This window comes from Thalassophryne amazonica, chromosome 16 (genome assembly GCF_902500255.1).
Source record: "Thalassophryne amazonica chromosome 16, fThaAma1.1, whole genome shotgun sequence".
Classification (NCBI taxonomy): Eukaryota; Metazoa; Chordata; class Actinopteri; order Batrachoidiformes; family Batrachoididae; genus Thalassophryne; species Thalassophryne amazonica.
In genome coordinates, this window is record NC_047118.1 from 7,161,045 (window position 1) to 7,177,628 (window position 16,584).

At 43.0% G+C, this 16,584-nt stretch overlaps 1 protein-coding gene across 3 annotated transcripts in view; it reads right to left on the reverse strand.

Moving 5' to 3' along the window:
• plcd3a (phospholipase C, delta 3a) overlaps positions 1–16,584 on the reverse strand; it is a 68,585-nt gene that overhangs the window by 15,578 nt on the left and 36,423 nt on the right. For all 3 annotated transcript variants that reach the window (XM_034190229.1, XM_034190228.1, XM_034190226.1), the window contains exons 4-6: positions 12,273–12,501; positions 4,838–4,967; positions 3,218–3,443 (exon numbers count right to left, since the gene is read on the reverse strand). In XM_034190229.1, coding sequence (XP_034046120.1) covers positions 3,218–3,443; positions 4,838–4,967; positions 12,273–12,501 — 585 coding nt within the window. The remainder of the gene's footprint in view (positions 1–3,217; positions 3,444–4,837; positions 4,968–12,272; positions 12,502–16,584) is intronic.

Consider the following 16,584-nt stretch of genomic DNA (forward strand, 5'->3'; position numbering starts at 1 on the left):
CGTGTTGAAATCTCACAGGACATGTTGTAACATGCCCAGCTCATCCACCATTCAGAAGATTCAGGCGGCTTTCGGTGGCTTTTCAGTTGTGTGACTATCCGAGAAATTGTGGAAGAGGTGGGCATGTCGCAGCATGTCCTGTGAAAATTCAACACAGAGGTGCCGCCTCTAGTCATTCGCTTTACCAGATAAAACTGCAAGCATCTGAGCGCCTGCTATCCTGAGGGAAACTTCGGAGGGAACCAGCTACTAGATGGTTCGATTAGTCTTTCGCCCCTATACCCAGGTTGGATGACCGATTTGCATGTCAGGACCGCTGCGGGCCTCCACCAGAGTTTCCTCTGGCTTCGCCCTGCCCAGGCATAGTTCACCATCTTTCGGGTCCTATCGGTCCATTGTTCTCCTGGGGGATTTCAACGCCCACGTGGGCGGCGACAGTGAGACCTGGAGGGGGGTGATCGGGAAGCACGGCCTCCCTGATCTGAACCAGAGTGGTGTTCAGTTGTTGGACTTCTGTGCTAATCACAGTTTGTCCATCACGAACACCATGTTCGAGCACAAGGGTGTCCATAAGTGCACGTGGCACCAGGACACCCTGAGCCGGAGGTCGATGATCGACTTTGTAGTCGTATCATCTGACCTTCGGCCACGTGTCTCGGACACTCGAGTAAAAAGAGGGGCAGAGCTATCGACCGATCACCACCTGGTGGTGAGCTGGATCCGCTGGGAGGGGAGGAAGCCGGTCAGACCTGGCAGGCCCAAACGTATCGTGAGGGTCTGCTGGGAACGACTGGTGGAACCCTCTGTCAGGGAGGTCTTCAACTCCCACCTCCGGGAGAGCTTCTCCCAGATCCCGGAGGAGGTTGGAGACATGGAGTCCGAGTGGACCATGTTCTCCACCTCCATTGCTGATGCGGCCGCTCGTAGCTGTGGTCGCAAGGTCTCTGGTGCCTGTCGTGGCGGCAATCCCCGAACCTGGTGGTGGACACCGGAAGTAAGGGATGCCGTCAAGCTGAAGAAGGAGTCCTACTTATCTTTGTTGGCAGGTGGGACCCCAGAGGCAGCTGACAGGTACCGGTAGGCCAAGCGTGCCGCAGCCCGTGCGGTCGCAGAGGCAAAAACTCGGGTCTGGGAGGAGTTCGGGGAGGCTATGGAAGAGGACTATCGGTCGGCCTCGAAGAGATTCTGGCAAACCGTCCGACGCCTCAGGAGGCGGAAGCAGCTCTCCACCGGCACTGTTTACGGTGCGGGTGGGGAGCTGTTGACTCTGACTGGGGATGTTGTTGGGCGGTGGAAGGAGTACTTCGAGGATCTCCTCAATCCCATCGTCACGTCTTCCGAAGAGGAGGCAGAGACTGGGGACCCACAGGTGGACTCATCCATTACCCAGGCAGAAGTCACCGAGGTGGTTGGAAAGCTCCTCCGTGGCAAGGCTCCTGGGGTGGATGAAATCTGTCCTGAGTACCTTAAGTCTCTGGATGTTGTGGGACTGTCTTGGCTGACACGCCTCTGCAACATCGCGTGGTGATCGGGGACAGTGCCTCTGGATTGGCAGACCGGGGTGGTGGTCTCTCTGTTTAAGAAGGGGGACCGGAGGGTGTGTTCCAACTATAGGGGGATCACACTCCTCAGCCTCCCCGGTAAGGTCTATTCCAGAGTACTGGAGAGGAGAATTTGACCGATGGTCGAACCTCGGATTCAGGAGGAGCAGTGTGGTTTTCGTCCTGGTCGCAGCACACTGGACCAGCTCTACACGCTCCATCGGGTGTTCGAGGGTTCATGGGAGTTTGCCCAACCAGTCCACATGTGTTTTGTGGATCTGGAGAAGGCATTCGACCGTGTCCCTCGGGGCACCCTGTGGGGAGTGCTCCGGGAGTATGGGGTCCGGGGTTCTTTGCTAAGGGCTATCCGGTCCCTGTACGACCGCAGCAGGAGCTTGGTTCGCATTGCCGGTAGTAAGTCAACCCTGTTTCCAGTGCACATTGGCCTCCGCCAGGGCTGCCCTTTGTCACCGGTTCTGTTCATTATTTTTATGGACAGAATTTCTAGGCGCAGCCAGGGTGTAGAGGGGGTCTGGTTTGGGAACCACAGAATCTCGTCTCTGCTGTTTGCGGACGATGTGGTTCTGTTGGCTTCGTCAAATCAGGACCTTCAGCGTGCACTGGGGCAGTTTGCAGCCGAGTGTGAGGCGTCTGGGATGAAAATCAGCACCTCCAAATCCGAGGCCATGGTTCTCGACCAGAAAAAGGTGCTTTGCCCTCTTCAGGTCGGTGGAGTGTCCTTGCCTCAAGTGGAGGAGTTTAAGTATCTTGGAGTCTTATTCACGAGTGAGGGACGGATGGAGAGTGAGATCGATAGACGGATCGGTGCAGCATCTGCAGTGATGCGGTCGCTGTATCAGACCATCGTGGTGAAGAGAGAGCTGAGTAGGGGGGCAAAGCTCTCGATTTACCGATCTATCTACGTTCCGATCCTCACCTATGGTCATGAGATTTGGCTCATGACCGAAAGAACAAGATCGCGGGTACAAGCGGCCGAGATGAGTTTCCTCCGCAGGGTGGCTGGGCGCTCCCTTAGAGATAGGGTGAGGAGCTCGGTCACTCGGGAGGAGCTCGGAGTCGAGCTGCTGCTCCTCCACATCGAAAGGAGTCAGTTGAGGTGGCTCGGGCATCTTTTCTGGATGCCCCCTGGACGCCTCGCTGGAGAGGTGTTCCGGGCACGTCCCATTGGGAGGAGGCCCCGGGGAAGACCCAGGACACGCTGGAAGGATTACATCTCTCGGCTGGCTTGGGAACGCCTTGGGGTTCCCCCGGAGGAGCTGGGGAAGGTGTGTGTGGATCGGGAGGTCTGGGCGGCTTTGCTTGAGCTGCTGCCCCCGTGACCCGACTCCGGATAAAGCGGAAGAAAATGGATGGATGGATGGATGGATATGAAATAAATTGAATTGAATTTAAATTAAGAGTAGGTGTGATTGAAGTTCATTTCTAAAGCCAAGGTCTGGTTGTTACCAAAGCCAACACTACTTGCATATGTTAATTAATAAATTTTGTAGTTATCTTTACAACTGAACACTAACTATCCGTTTCCTCATTTCATAAACTGCTGGGGTTTTTTTTTGTACGATAGACTATTTCACCTGAGGGTTTAGGACTGGCAACATAAACATGTATTCCTGCAATTTATTTTAAAGCTTTTAATGAGTGCTTTTCAGATTTACCCCAGTCGTTGAGCTCATAAGTGAGTATGAGGCTTTGAGCATGAAGCAATGAGGCGTCCTCTGCCTGGTCTCCCAGGAAATCACGGAGCTCAGCGGTAGACAGTACATAACCATTACTTGAATAGTGTCTAAACACAGAATCCAGCTCCGGCCGTCGCAGCAACTCCCTGCAAAACTCCTCGATCTCTGTATGATCCAGGCGGCCATCACCCGATCGGTCACACCTCTGGGATACAGACGAGATCAACAGATCATCAAACAGAAATGATCGACACGCATCAAAGGAAGTGTGTTTGTTGCTTTGGCAGAGCTTCAATTCTCTGTTGGGGAAGGAAATCTCATCGTTCAAAGCAGCTGGTTCTCAGAGAACCAGCTGCTTTGAACTCATCCAGGATGGGTCATAGACTCCCATCTGCTTCTTGCTATGGAATCAGGGAATATGCACCAGCAATAAATGGGCAGCAGAATCTGAGGCACAATGGAGCTGGCGCTGGATTCCACAGTGTGAAGCATTTGAGAATCTACCACTTCCCTTTGACAGGACACCAGTCCAAAGCAGAATTCTTCCCCAGCCAAGGCCAGTACCCACTTACAGTGGAGTGGATTGGGATATTGCAGACAAAGTGTCATGTCCAAGGACAGACAATGACAATGAAATCAATTCCAGGTCTACATATTGGCCCCCCAACTCTGTCCCACTGAGCTACCTGCTCTGACCAGAGTCGGGGACTTTACCGATTACCATGTTACCATTCCGGTTTTCATTCACATACTAATAGGGAAAGAATAAATGGTTTGACAATATTAACATGGGAAATCGTGCTGCCTCATCATCATGCAATGACAGGCTCATAATGTGGGACAGACAAAGTGCTGCCTTCATTAACTAGCACATTGGAATAGCGCATATCACAGTGTATTACATAATTGGTTGTTAATGAACAGTGACCCCATCATTTTCACTGAAATGGACAACAGAACATTCCCACCAAGACTGGCTGTGAGAGCAGCAGCCACACACTGTGACAGCACAAGTTAAATTTGAAAAATTAAAAATTCCATCTGCTGCATTCACAAGGGCAAACTAGATGTTTTACCTTTAATGATGGGGAAAGAACAGTGAAAGATTAACTGTTTTAGTGCAGAGACCCCTGGTTTTATGTCAAGAAAACGGGAAAAATGTGTGACATTACAGACAGCAAATTACGCTAACTTCACAAAAAGTTGACTTTTTAGGCAACAATCAAGAAAAAGAGCTTCCTGATTTAATATAACAATGTGTAAAATGCTAAAAAGCTGTTGCAAATTTCAATTAAGTACTTTATTGTCCCGTCTTCCTGCTGCTGCTGTAACAGCTGGTATGACAGCCTTATACCATCGGCATGTGAATGCAGAATTAAAGTCTCTACACTAATCCAAAATTACAAATACATATAAAATACTCCATGTGATAAAAAAAAAGTGGATGCTTTGTTACTGGTTTTGTGATTGAACATAGACTCCAAACTTTCTGGTGGCAAGGCAAGTCAATGTGACTAACAAGTGAAAATATAAACTCTGCTGTACAACTGCAAAAGTGATATAAATTATGTGTACTGACCATTGATACGTGACCCTGACCTTGAATAAAGAGTGGGCATATTGCTCACTGAGGTCAATGTTGATCATCTGTAGCAGCCGTTTGACCTCATCGTAGCACATCTTGCCATCTTGGTTCTGATCAGCCCGTCTCAGGTAGCTCTGGATCCAAGTACACAGGATTAAGGAATACAACAGCCACACACACAAATCCTACACTTGGCCACAGTGTTCTACTTTTTTCTATTTCACACATCTGTTGTTGGCTCGAGCAGGAGCTCCCTTATTGTTTGCTCCATTCCAGTGTTGCTTTTGTTCTTCTACCCACTTGAAGGTGTTACTGCTTTTAAAATAAATACTTTTCCACTCCTGCAGCTGTGATTGAGAGCTGTGAAATAAACATGAGCAGATCAATCACAAAATATTGATATGACTACGATACTGCATCTTGTTTTTGTAAATCAATTCAATTGGATTGATGAGTGTCAGTGAGGTCAATACCATACTGACTCATTTTTACATTGCACCTCGCTCAAAGAGTGCAACAGTACAAATATTGTTGAGCATAAATAAGTGCACGCCCTCTTTCCTTTTGCATGGCTGTTGTGTGTGTCCTGTGCATTCAAACATAACGTGCAGAGTGTGCGGCATACAGCCATGGTAACTGCTTCTGTGGCGGCAACACAACTTGCGACATAAAGAAAAAAGGTTGTAGCCTCTGTTGTCCTTAGCTGTATGCACAGAGCATGTCGTGTTTAAATCAAGTTCAAGACAATCAAGACAAAATGTTAGCAAGTTGTGGTTAGAGCAGGCAACTGTGATCGGGTGACAAAATGCTAGCAAGTTGTCGTTAGAACAAGCAACTGAAATTGGGTGACAAAATGCTAGCAAGTTGTGGTTAGAACAGACAACTGTGATTGGGTGATAAAATGTTAGCAAGTTGTGGTTAGAACAGACAACTGTGATTGGGTGATAAAATGTTAGCAAGTTGTGGTTAGAACAGGCAACTGTGCTCGGGTGACAAAATTGTATAATAAAGATGAGACTGTAGCCTAATCTACCCCGCTACAAAAATGCTAGCAAGTTGTGGTTAGAACAGGCAACAATGCTCGGGTGACAAAATGCTAGCAAGTTGTGGTTAGAACAGGCAACTGTGATTGGATGATAAAATGTTAGCAAGTTGTCGTTAGAACAGGTAACTCTGCTCGGGTGACAAAATGCTAGCAAGTTGTGGTTAGAACAGGCAATTGTGCTTGGGTGACAAAATGCTAACAAGTTGTGGTTAGAACAGGCAACTGTGATTGGGTGACAAAATGCTAGCAAGTTGTGGTTAGAACAGCCAACTATGATTGGGTGACAAAATGCTAGCAAGTTGTGGTTAGAACAGACAACTGTGATTGGGTGATAAAATGTTAGCAAGTTGTGGTTAGAACAGGCAACTGTGCTCAGGTGACAAAATTGTATAATAAAGATGAGACTGTAGCCTAGTCTGCCCCGCTACAAAAATGCTAGCAAGTTGTGGTTAGAACAGGCAACTGTGATTGGATGATAAAATGTTAGCAAGTTGTCGTTAGAACAGGTAACTGTGATTGGATGATAAAATGCTAGCAAGTTGTGGTTAGAACAGCCAACTATGATTGGGTGACAAAATGCTAGCAAGTTGTGGTTAGAACAGACAACTGTGATTGGGTGATAAAATGTTAGCAAGTTGTGGTTAGAACAGACAACTGTGATTGGGTGATAAAATGTTAGCAAGTTGTGGTTAGAACAGGCAACTGTGCTCAGGTGACAAAATTGTATAATAAAGATGAGACTGTAGCCTAGTCTGCCCCGCTACAAAAATGCTAGCAAGTTGTGGTTAGAACAGGCAACTGTGATTGGATGATAAAATGTTAGCAAGTTGTCGTTAGAACAGGTAACTGTGCTCGGGTGACAAAATGCTAGCAAGTTGTGGTTAGAACAGGTAACTGTGCTCGGGTGACAAAATGCTAGCAAGTTGTGGTTAGAACAGGCAACTGTGATTGGATGATAAAATGTTAGCAAGTTGTGGTTAGAACAGGCAACTGTGATTGGATGATAAAAAGTTAGCAAGTTGTGGTTAGAACAGGCAACTGTTACTGGGTGATAAAATGCTAGCTGTGATACACATTTTTTCATAGGATGGGAGATGTTGATCATGACATCATTGTAAACACATTCCAACTGACAATATGAACTATTATATGGCTGTGACACTATGTGCACTCTGACTAGCTGATTAATGGGCGGATATTTTCCCATTTCCGCACTGGTTACCATGACAATACGTCCACAACACAATTTTCGTTACAAACCAGGAAGCAAAAAACACGATTAAAAAACCAAGTCAGACATGAACGTACTCCATAAATATCTAAACAGCATCTGAAAAAACACACAGATGTCATATTCGAGCGATACTGTAAGTTTGGGTGTTTATATATATATAATAGCCATATAATGAATGAATTATAAACCTCGCTTCCTCGGTCTGTACGGGGAGATATCAGACCTCCGTGTTTTTCGCATGGACCTCGCTAATGCTTGCTACTGACAACACACCGGTCTGATATTTCCCCGTAAAGACCTCGCGGCCGGTTAATAATTCTTTAATATTCTTTCAGTAATGACCAACGTATGGGGATAGGAAGAACTGAATTCCTAACAAAGGGTCTAATCTAAATATCATTTGTGATTCCAAAGTACTGGTATCCATTTTAAGTTAAGTCACTGGGGTGCTGGAGCCTATCCCAACGGTTATTATAAATATACAAGTATTTAAATTGAATTAAATTCAAGTCATTTGTATCTTTGGGTGAATTAACCGTGATGTGTGCAGCCAAGCACAATTAGTGTTGTCTACTTTTCCCATGAATTGTTATGTGGCATTTCCTGAAGGCATAGTTTCAGATGAAAAATGAGCTAGATTATTCAGATAGTTGAGGAAACTACTGGCACACACAATGAAGAACATCTTGTACTTAGATGTGTCATATTAAATTTATACACATTCAGACTGATCAGGGAATATTTAAGTTTTGGAGCTGGAAAAATAGACACCCTCAATTATTTATTTATTTATTATTATTAACATCTTAGCTACTGTGTGACGATACTTCATGGTTGCAGGCAAACTCATCAGTAATCAAGTGTCTAGAGAGGTTTTGCAAACATTCAATTACAAATATTTCAGAAGACGCTGATAAAACTGCGCCATTGTCGTATCCTGAAAAAGTTCAATATGCTAAGTTTTGACAATTACATTAAATTTGCAAATGTCAGTCTTCTGCAGAAGCACTTGTATAGGCTCCTCCGGCTCTCTGTGATATGGTGCAACTATTACAAATCTTTTCTTTCTTATACTTTCATTTGTAATACCACTACAGGAAACTCAAGTATTGTATTGAAAACTGCCTTTGGCCAGATGGCCTTTTCAATAAAGAGAGATAACACATGGAATATGTCACCTATTGATCTTAAAACAGATCAGAATTCCCAAGATTTTAAAATGAAGTTGAAGGAATTCTTTAAAACTAATCAAATACGTAGTCAGTTATTGAGTGAATTTTAGGGGGTGATGTGGGGTGAGGGGGTTGATTGTGTATGTGTACCTATGTAAGTGGATGGATGGACCTAGGTTTACTTAGGTTTAGCTGGTACTATATATATATATATATATATATAGTACATGAGTCCTGTGTGCACGGTTGTGGTCAGATGTTTTACCAGTTGGTACTGATGCTTTGCACAAGTAGGTATAATAATGAAGGAGGACTAACTCCAAATTATTCACTGTTACCCTTAAATCAACAGCTACATGGTTGAAACTTGGACCAAATAATCCTAAACACACGTGGATATTCACACGACTGGAAAGCAACCGGAATCTGTCTGAAATCCACCTGAAAGCTGTCCTGTGAGACCAACACCGAGGTGGTTTTGTCCCGCGTAATGAACGGCACTGTGGCGCGTCCCTCCACTTTTCTTTCCATGAAAAAAACTCCTGTAACGGTGGAATGTGCCAGAAAAAGTGCTGATGTCCACATCTTCTGCCTTTTTGTGAAAGTCAGACGAGGTCCCGGATCTGGTTGTTCCAGTGGGGTGTCAGCCTGTCGATGGGGGCTGGGAGCACGCCGCACTCTCAGCAGTTGTGGGCCATCCTTAAAGCGGCAGTAACACCCCGTAATCTGTTTAATCCCCATAAAATCATCCCTGAAAGCCATATTAATTTTTCAAACGGTGTCCACCTGGAGGTCTCTCAGTTTCTGGAAAAGAATTGATGCAGCAAAGCTCCAAATCTTCAGACATTTATTCACAATAAAAAATAGATGAGAGGGGTGGACCACACCTCACTCAAAGCCTGCTCTCAGGTGAATGACGCAACCGACAAGCTTGAACCTTCGTGCGCATGCGTGAGTTTTTTCATGCCTGTCTGACGCAATCACACGTGATTCAAATCCATATGGTTTTTGAAAAAATAATAAGGTCGGATACTTTTCTAACAGACCTCGTATTATACTCAACAAAAATATAAACGCAACACTTTTGGTTTTGCTCCCATTTTGTATGAGATGAACTCAAAGATCTAAAACTTTTTCCACATACACAATATCACCATTTCTCTCAAATATTGTTCACAAACCAGTCTAAATCTGTGATAGTGAGCACTTCTCCTTTGCTGAGATAATCCATCCCACCTCACAGGTGTGCCATATCAAGATGCTGATTAGACACCATGATTAGTGCACAAGTGTGCCTTAGACTGCCCACAATAAAAGGCCACTCTGAAAGGTGCAGTTTTGTTTTATTGGGGGGGGATACCAGTCAGTATCTGGTGTGACCACCATTTGCCTCATGCAGTGCAACACATCTTTGCATAGAGTTGATCAGGTTGTCAATTGTGGCCTGTGGAATGTTGGTCCACTCCTCTTCAATGGCTGTGTGAAGTTGCTGGATACTGGCAGGAACTGGTACACGCTGTCGTATACGCCGGTCCAGAGCATCCCAAACATGCTCAATGGGTGACATGTCCGGTGAGTATGCCGGCCATGCAAGAACTGGGACATTTTCAGCTTCCAAGAATTGTGTACAGATCCTTGCAACATGGGGCCGTGCATTATCTGGCTGCAACATGAGGTGATGTTCTTGGATGTATGGCACAACAATGGGCCTCAGGATCTCGTCACGGTATCTTTGTGCATTCAAAATGCCATCAATAAAATGCACCTGTGTTCTTCGTCCATAACAGATGCCTGCCCATACCATAACCCCACCGCCACCATGGGCCACTCAATCCACAACATTGACATCAGAAAACCGCTCACCCACACGACGCCACACACGCTGTCTGCCTTCTGCCCTGGACAGTGTGAACCGGGATTCATCCATGAAGAGAACACCTCTCCAACGTGCCAAACGCCAGTGAATGTGAGCATCGGTTACGACAATGAACTGGAGTCAGGTCGAGACCCCGATGAGGACGACGAGCATGTAGATGAGCTTCCCTGAGACGGTTTCTGACAGTTTGTGCAGAAATTCTTTGGTTATGCAAACCGATTGTTTCAGCAGCTGTCTGAGTGGCTGATCTCAGACAATCTTGGAGGTGAACATGCTGGATGTGGAGGTCCTGGGCTGGTGTGGTTACACGTGGTCTGCGGTTGTGAGGCTGGTTGGATGTACTGCCAAATTCTCTGAAACGCCTTTGGAGACGGCTTATGGTAGAGAAATGAACATTCAATACACGAGCAACAGCTCTGGTTGACATTCCTGCTGTCAGCATGCCAATTGCACGCTCCCTCAAATCTTGCGACATCTGTGGCATTGTGCTGTGTGATAAAACTGCACCTTTCAGAGTGGCCTTTAATTGTGGGCAGTCTAAGGCACACCTGTGCACTAATCATGGTGTCTAATCAGCATCTTGATATGGCACACCTGTGAGGTGGGATGGATTATCTCAGCAAAGGAGAAGTGCTCACTATCACAGATTTAGACTGGTTTGTGAACAATATTTAAGGGAAATGGTGATATTGTGTATGTGGAAAAAGTTTTAGATCTTTGAGTTCATCTCATACAAAATGGGAGCAAAACCAAAAGTGTTGTGTCTATATTTTTGTTGAGTGTATATGTATCATTTTAATCCTGTGTGGATTACAGAAGATCAATTCAACCTAGTTCTTGCTTTTAGAGTCATTAACACTGTATGCTGAATGGGTATGGCCAAGTGGTTAAGTTTGCTTGTTTCCAGAGTGGAAGGTTCCCGGTTCAAGGCCAACCCTGCCCATTCTCCACATAATGTGGATCAGGAAGGGCATCCGGTATAAAACTTGCGCCAAATCAACATGCAGGTCCACCACAGATCTGCTGTGGTGGACCTGACTGAAACAAGAGAGGATCTGAAGGGATTTACTAATGATGTATGCAGTCATTCCACCTGGGCAAAAGAACAGTTTAAAGAAATTATTAAAAGCCCAAAACTACACCCATGAGTAAATATAAATGTCTGACCACAACTGCATGTCAGAAAATTGCATTTTAGAATGTACCACATAATTTAACTGTTTATAAACATTTCTTGTATTTTATTTTAAAAGTCCTTCTAAGGCTTGACATTGGAAATTAGCATTAGCTATAAATGCTAATGTTAACAGCATCTGTCCCAATCAACTAAACAAATGAAATGAAAATTCCATCCACATTAAAGTCTGCTTCCATTCACTCCTAAATTTCCATTTGTTGTCTGTAAGGTGTGCAATCATGTTAGCAGTTTGAATAGGATGAGTAAACCCATATTTGAAAAGCACGGGACATACTGGTAGCTACTAGCTAGCCAGCAATAAATACAGTCCTCACACAAAACTGTTTGCTAACAGTAACATGACTTTTGGGTTCACTGTTTTTGTAGTATGTTGAACTAAAAGGTGTTAAAGGTTGGAGTGTGTGTGGTTCTGTTAAGTAATGCTGCATTTGTGAAAGGTTTGCAGCATGGTAGCTACATGAGCTAGATGGGATGATGTTTATTAGCTACACAGTAAATGTTTGTGGCCGCGTTTAATGTCTATCTTTGCACATGACAACATGAGCTTTATCAGTCCTCTGCAAAGACCTTGTTGTGTTTTTAATTCTGGGTAGTGCTTTTCTGGATTTGAAATGCCTCAATGCCCTGCTAATTTGTTCACAAAATTAAAATATATCAACGAGAACTACAACTAGGGATGATTTATGTGCTATGTACACTCACACCACCCTGTAGTTCTAAACGATAATTACCACTGATGCAGAGGCTATGTTTAGCTTGTTTTTTTTTTTCAGTTTGTCAGTACAGCTCACCTTAGCTATGCTGTGGATGTGAGATAGCGCATGTGATCGTGTAACACTCTGTACTGATTCAGTCATCATAGCAGTGCTGTCTCAGCAGTACTATATTTAATTCTCAGTGGAATATTTAAATTGGACAGGATATTGGTCTAATTTTTCCTTCTGACTCATGCTGGCCACGCGCTCCTGTAACATGCGCAATCCTCGCACCCAGCGCTGAGCTTCTTCTTCACAGGGGCACATCAAGTCCAGGCTCTTCCTCGCACCTTTGAAAATAACTGTGAAGCACTGGTTCTCCGGCATCGAACCAGACAGCCGCTTCAACGCCTCAGACTGGCAGCCTTCACGCACACACTCCACCTCTGTAACCGCAACTGTGAGAAGACAAGAAATGGACGGAATGTCAGGTGCAAATTCCTTCCCAAAAACAGCACAACTGGAAATGGAACTAAAAGTGAAGAATCAAATCTTTTGGGGAAATCGTAAAATCCTTGCAGCAAAGTGATTTAGCAATCCAGTGTTTGCTTGTAGACATTATAAAATAAACGGTATTAAGAACATTTGATGGCAAGCACAAACATTTAGCCACACATTTCAGAAAATGACAAGAGAAAATTACACCTTCAGTCAGTGTCACATGGAGTACATAATGTCCTTCTCACACAGATAAAAGAAATTGGCTGAGCTGGCCAGTAACAGGTAGCTCTGGCAGCCATCTTGTTAAAGGTATTGAATGAAGTAACAGAGTGCAAACAAAGCAAACTGCTTAATGCTAATGCTACATTGAGAACCCTAGGAGGTCTGGAGATTCCGACCTGTAGATCAGAAAAAAATACCTTGAACGCTATGTTAGGCCGGACGTTCCACTCAGGAAGTCTTCAGGAAATTGAGCAACCCGAGGAACCCTAGTTAACCATCACAGACCTTTTGCGATTGGAGTGAGAACATTGTTGCTAATGTTGAAAACGCATCCTTAAATTTATATGCTATATGTAATATATTCGCATTCTAAGTTACCAGCATAACGCACAAACAAAAACATCTTTGACAGTTTCAAACAGCTCAAAAGATAATGTTAGCCCAGCTCTACTGTTGTGTAGGCCTAAAGAGATTCCTGTGGGAATCCATATTTGTCTCTGACAGTGGTGGGCACACTTCAGATAATCCGATAACAGATAATTATCGAAGATAATGTTTTCATTATCGGATTATCTTTTTAGATAAATTTAAAAATCATCATCGGACTAATTATCTTCCAATGAATTACCGTCCGATAATGTACTAAACTAAGCTAAACAGTGAAAAACATTTTTAAAACTGTTAAAGCTGTTGAGACCTACTTGTTAAAAGTCTCCTAATAGACATGTTGTTCTATCCTTTGCAATCAGAAACCACTCTATCGTTTGTAAGCAAAGGAGAACTGACGACGACAAAAAAAAAAAAAAAAAAAAGTCATTTCTTTTAACACCATAATCGCAATGTCACCAAGTCATCCAGAGGCATACATGTTTAACTTATGGTTCAAATTTTAACCACTCATTTTAGACAAGTTATTTAAAATTATTGTCATGTCTGAAGTTTATAAAGTGAAAATATCAGATATATGTTTTCGTTTTAAAGTAATGTGCTAATTTTTAAGGTTTTGTGAGCACATGCTGTGCCAGGCAGCAATGCATTATGGGTAGCATAAGGTAATCTCAGACGTTCACGACAGGACAAATGCATTTCAGACACTCTGTTCAGGGTCCACAGATAACAGCATTGAACTATAGTTCCTAAAACTCTTGTGAATATATTCTCTGGGTTTATAGACGTTAGTGTATTTGCGTTTGTTAAATTCCACGCATCTTAAATGTAGCAGACACGGATTATCTGGAATTTTGTTTGACATTTTTTTCAAGGCCGCTACTGCCATCTACTGGCCAGGAGTGTTCATGGCAGTATTAAACGTCTGGGTACATGGCCACTCTCAAAGTGTTGGTATTGTCCATTGTCCAGGCGCTTTTTGTGTGCATATATTTGTTAACTTTGTATTCTAAAACTACGGTTAGAAGTAATTCCGACTCCTTATCGGTCCACCGAACGAGGTTGGCGCAATGTTTTTAGTTTTTGTGGAAGTGACGACAAGAGAATAAGGCTCCTGATTGGTAGAATTTTAATCAGTACCGCCACCCAAAGGTTTGGCAGACTAATGACAACACATTTATACGGTTCGATATGGATGGATTTTTTTTTTAAACGACGTAGTGTGGATGAAGTTTTTTCCCCAAACTGAAAGGGTAAGATATTCGGTTTTACAAATACCCGACAACGTGTGTACATGGCCTTATGTCTGTGAAAGGCACTATATAAATAAATTTACTTACTTACTTACTTACTAATATTGAGTGCATGTTTTACAACATCATAAAAGTTTTAAAACATGCAATTGCGATGACACTTCCAGGGCTCCGTAAAAATGCCTGTTTTTACAAATAAAAATGGAATATTTTACAAAAGCATATTTATCTTTAAACCAACACACGACACACGTCACATTAACGTGTTGGTTTACATAATGGATTACTGAACCAATCACTGTTTAGCACTTTTACCCAGAATGCTTTGCGGTCTGTGTTTGTTACAAAACCTCAGAATTAGTGCCTTATACAACATTAAAAGATATGTTATATTTTAACTTTGTACAAATGACAGAATTTACATTAATGGAGTTATTCTATCAGTATTTTCAAAAAACCATAAGTTAGTATGACTTTTTTTCAAGACCTCCGCCTGAGCGGAGTAGAGTGTTGAAATTGATAGGTAGCTGTCCTTATGGCTGCTTTTGGGGTGCATCTGTGGTGGGAGCGTTGTTGTAAACAAGAGCTTCCAGCAGGAGCAGAATGTTGAAAGAAAAATTATTATGATTAGTAAAGAGTTGATTTCGTGGGTGCTCTCAGGATTTGTCTGTGCTGCTTCCTGCAGAGGCAGCATGGTCAAACATTCTTGCTTATTCTTTAGGTCTTTTACCCCTTTTGATGCTTTCAAAAGCGATTGTGTTAAAAATCAATTTCAGCTCTTTAGTAACTGCAAATGTCCCATAGATAACACCGGAATTTATCGGTTATCGATTATCTGTAACTTCTGATACATTTTTGGGTGGTTAATCGGTTTATCTTTATCAAAGATAACTTTTCAGTTATCTTATTTTCTGTTATCGAAGTTAATTTTTTGGTTATCTGTGCCCACCACTCTCTGAAGTAATCTAGTGAACGCACTTTTTCCTAAAGTAGGGTTTTTTTCTTTATATTGGATCTTCCCAAATGTCCGAGGGTTCTGAACGCAGCCACTTTGGGAAGGTGAACAGCTGGTCACCCAGTCTGCCAGTTATCAGCCAGTTATTATTCAACATGGTTTGAGGTAATTTTAGCGAAAAATATTCAGTTTCAATGTACAAGAACATATTTAAGCAGCATGGTGGCTTAGTGCTTAGCACTGTTGCCTCACAGCAAGAAGGTCATGGGTTTGATTCCCACCTGTGGCCTTTCTGTTTGGAGTTTGCATGTTCTCCTCGTGTTTGTGTGGGTACTCTCCGGTTCTTTCTTCCTCCCACATCCAAAAACATACAGGTTATGTGAATTGGAAACTTTCAAAATTTTCTGTAGGTGTACATGTGTGTGTGAATGTGTTTGTTTGTCTACATGTGGCCCTGCGACAGACTGGCATCCTGTCCAGGGTGTACCCTGCCTCACGCTCTATGACTGCTGGGATAGGCTCCAGCCCCCGCGACCATTCATTGGAATAAGCGGTTGAAGATGAGTGAGTGAGAACATATTGATCAAATTAGTATGTAGACTAGTAGTAAAATCAAATATAGTTAGTAGGCTAAGCTGTAGAAGCAGAAGCTGTGAGTGTGTGAGTGTACTGGTATCTATCTAAAGTAACTCTGTTAGCATACTATAGGAAAATAAAGAGTATAATCATTATGCTATCAAATGGAAACCTAAGAACTTAGGTACTATATGATGATGTCTTTAGAGGAACACATAAACTGATGAATCATTAAAAATCTACACCATGTAAAATAGAATTGTAAATGGCGAAAATAAGCTAGTTATAGTAGAAGAGCTAAATTAGCCGTGAATAAGCAAACCATACCCAGCAAGCTAACACGATAAACAAAAATGGTAATTAGTGTATAAAGTATAATAGCGTAGTTAAACCTACAGTAACGGTATTAACAAATACATATAAAATAAATGTTGGCAAAAGTATGAATTAATGTGGGTTATCAAACACAAAAGAACCAACTATTTTGTAAGCTACGATGAACGTTGCTAAGGCCGGCTAGATAAGCTAACACTAGCTGTTAGGTATAACTAATTGTATGATCTTCAATCAGTATTTCAGATTTTATTTGGAAGAAATGGATACTCTGTACTCCAGACTATAAAGACAAAAATGCCCACTTAGACTGT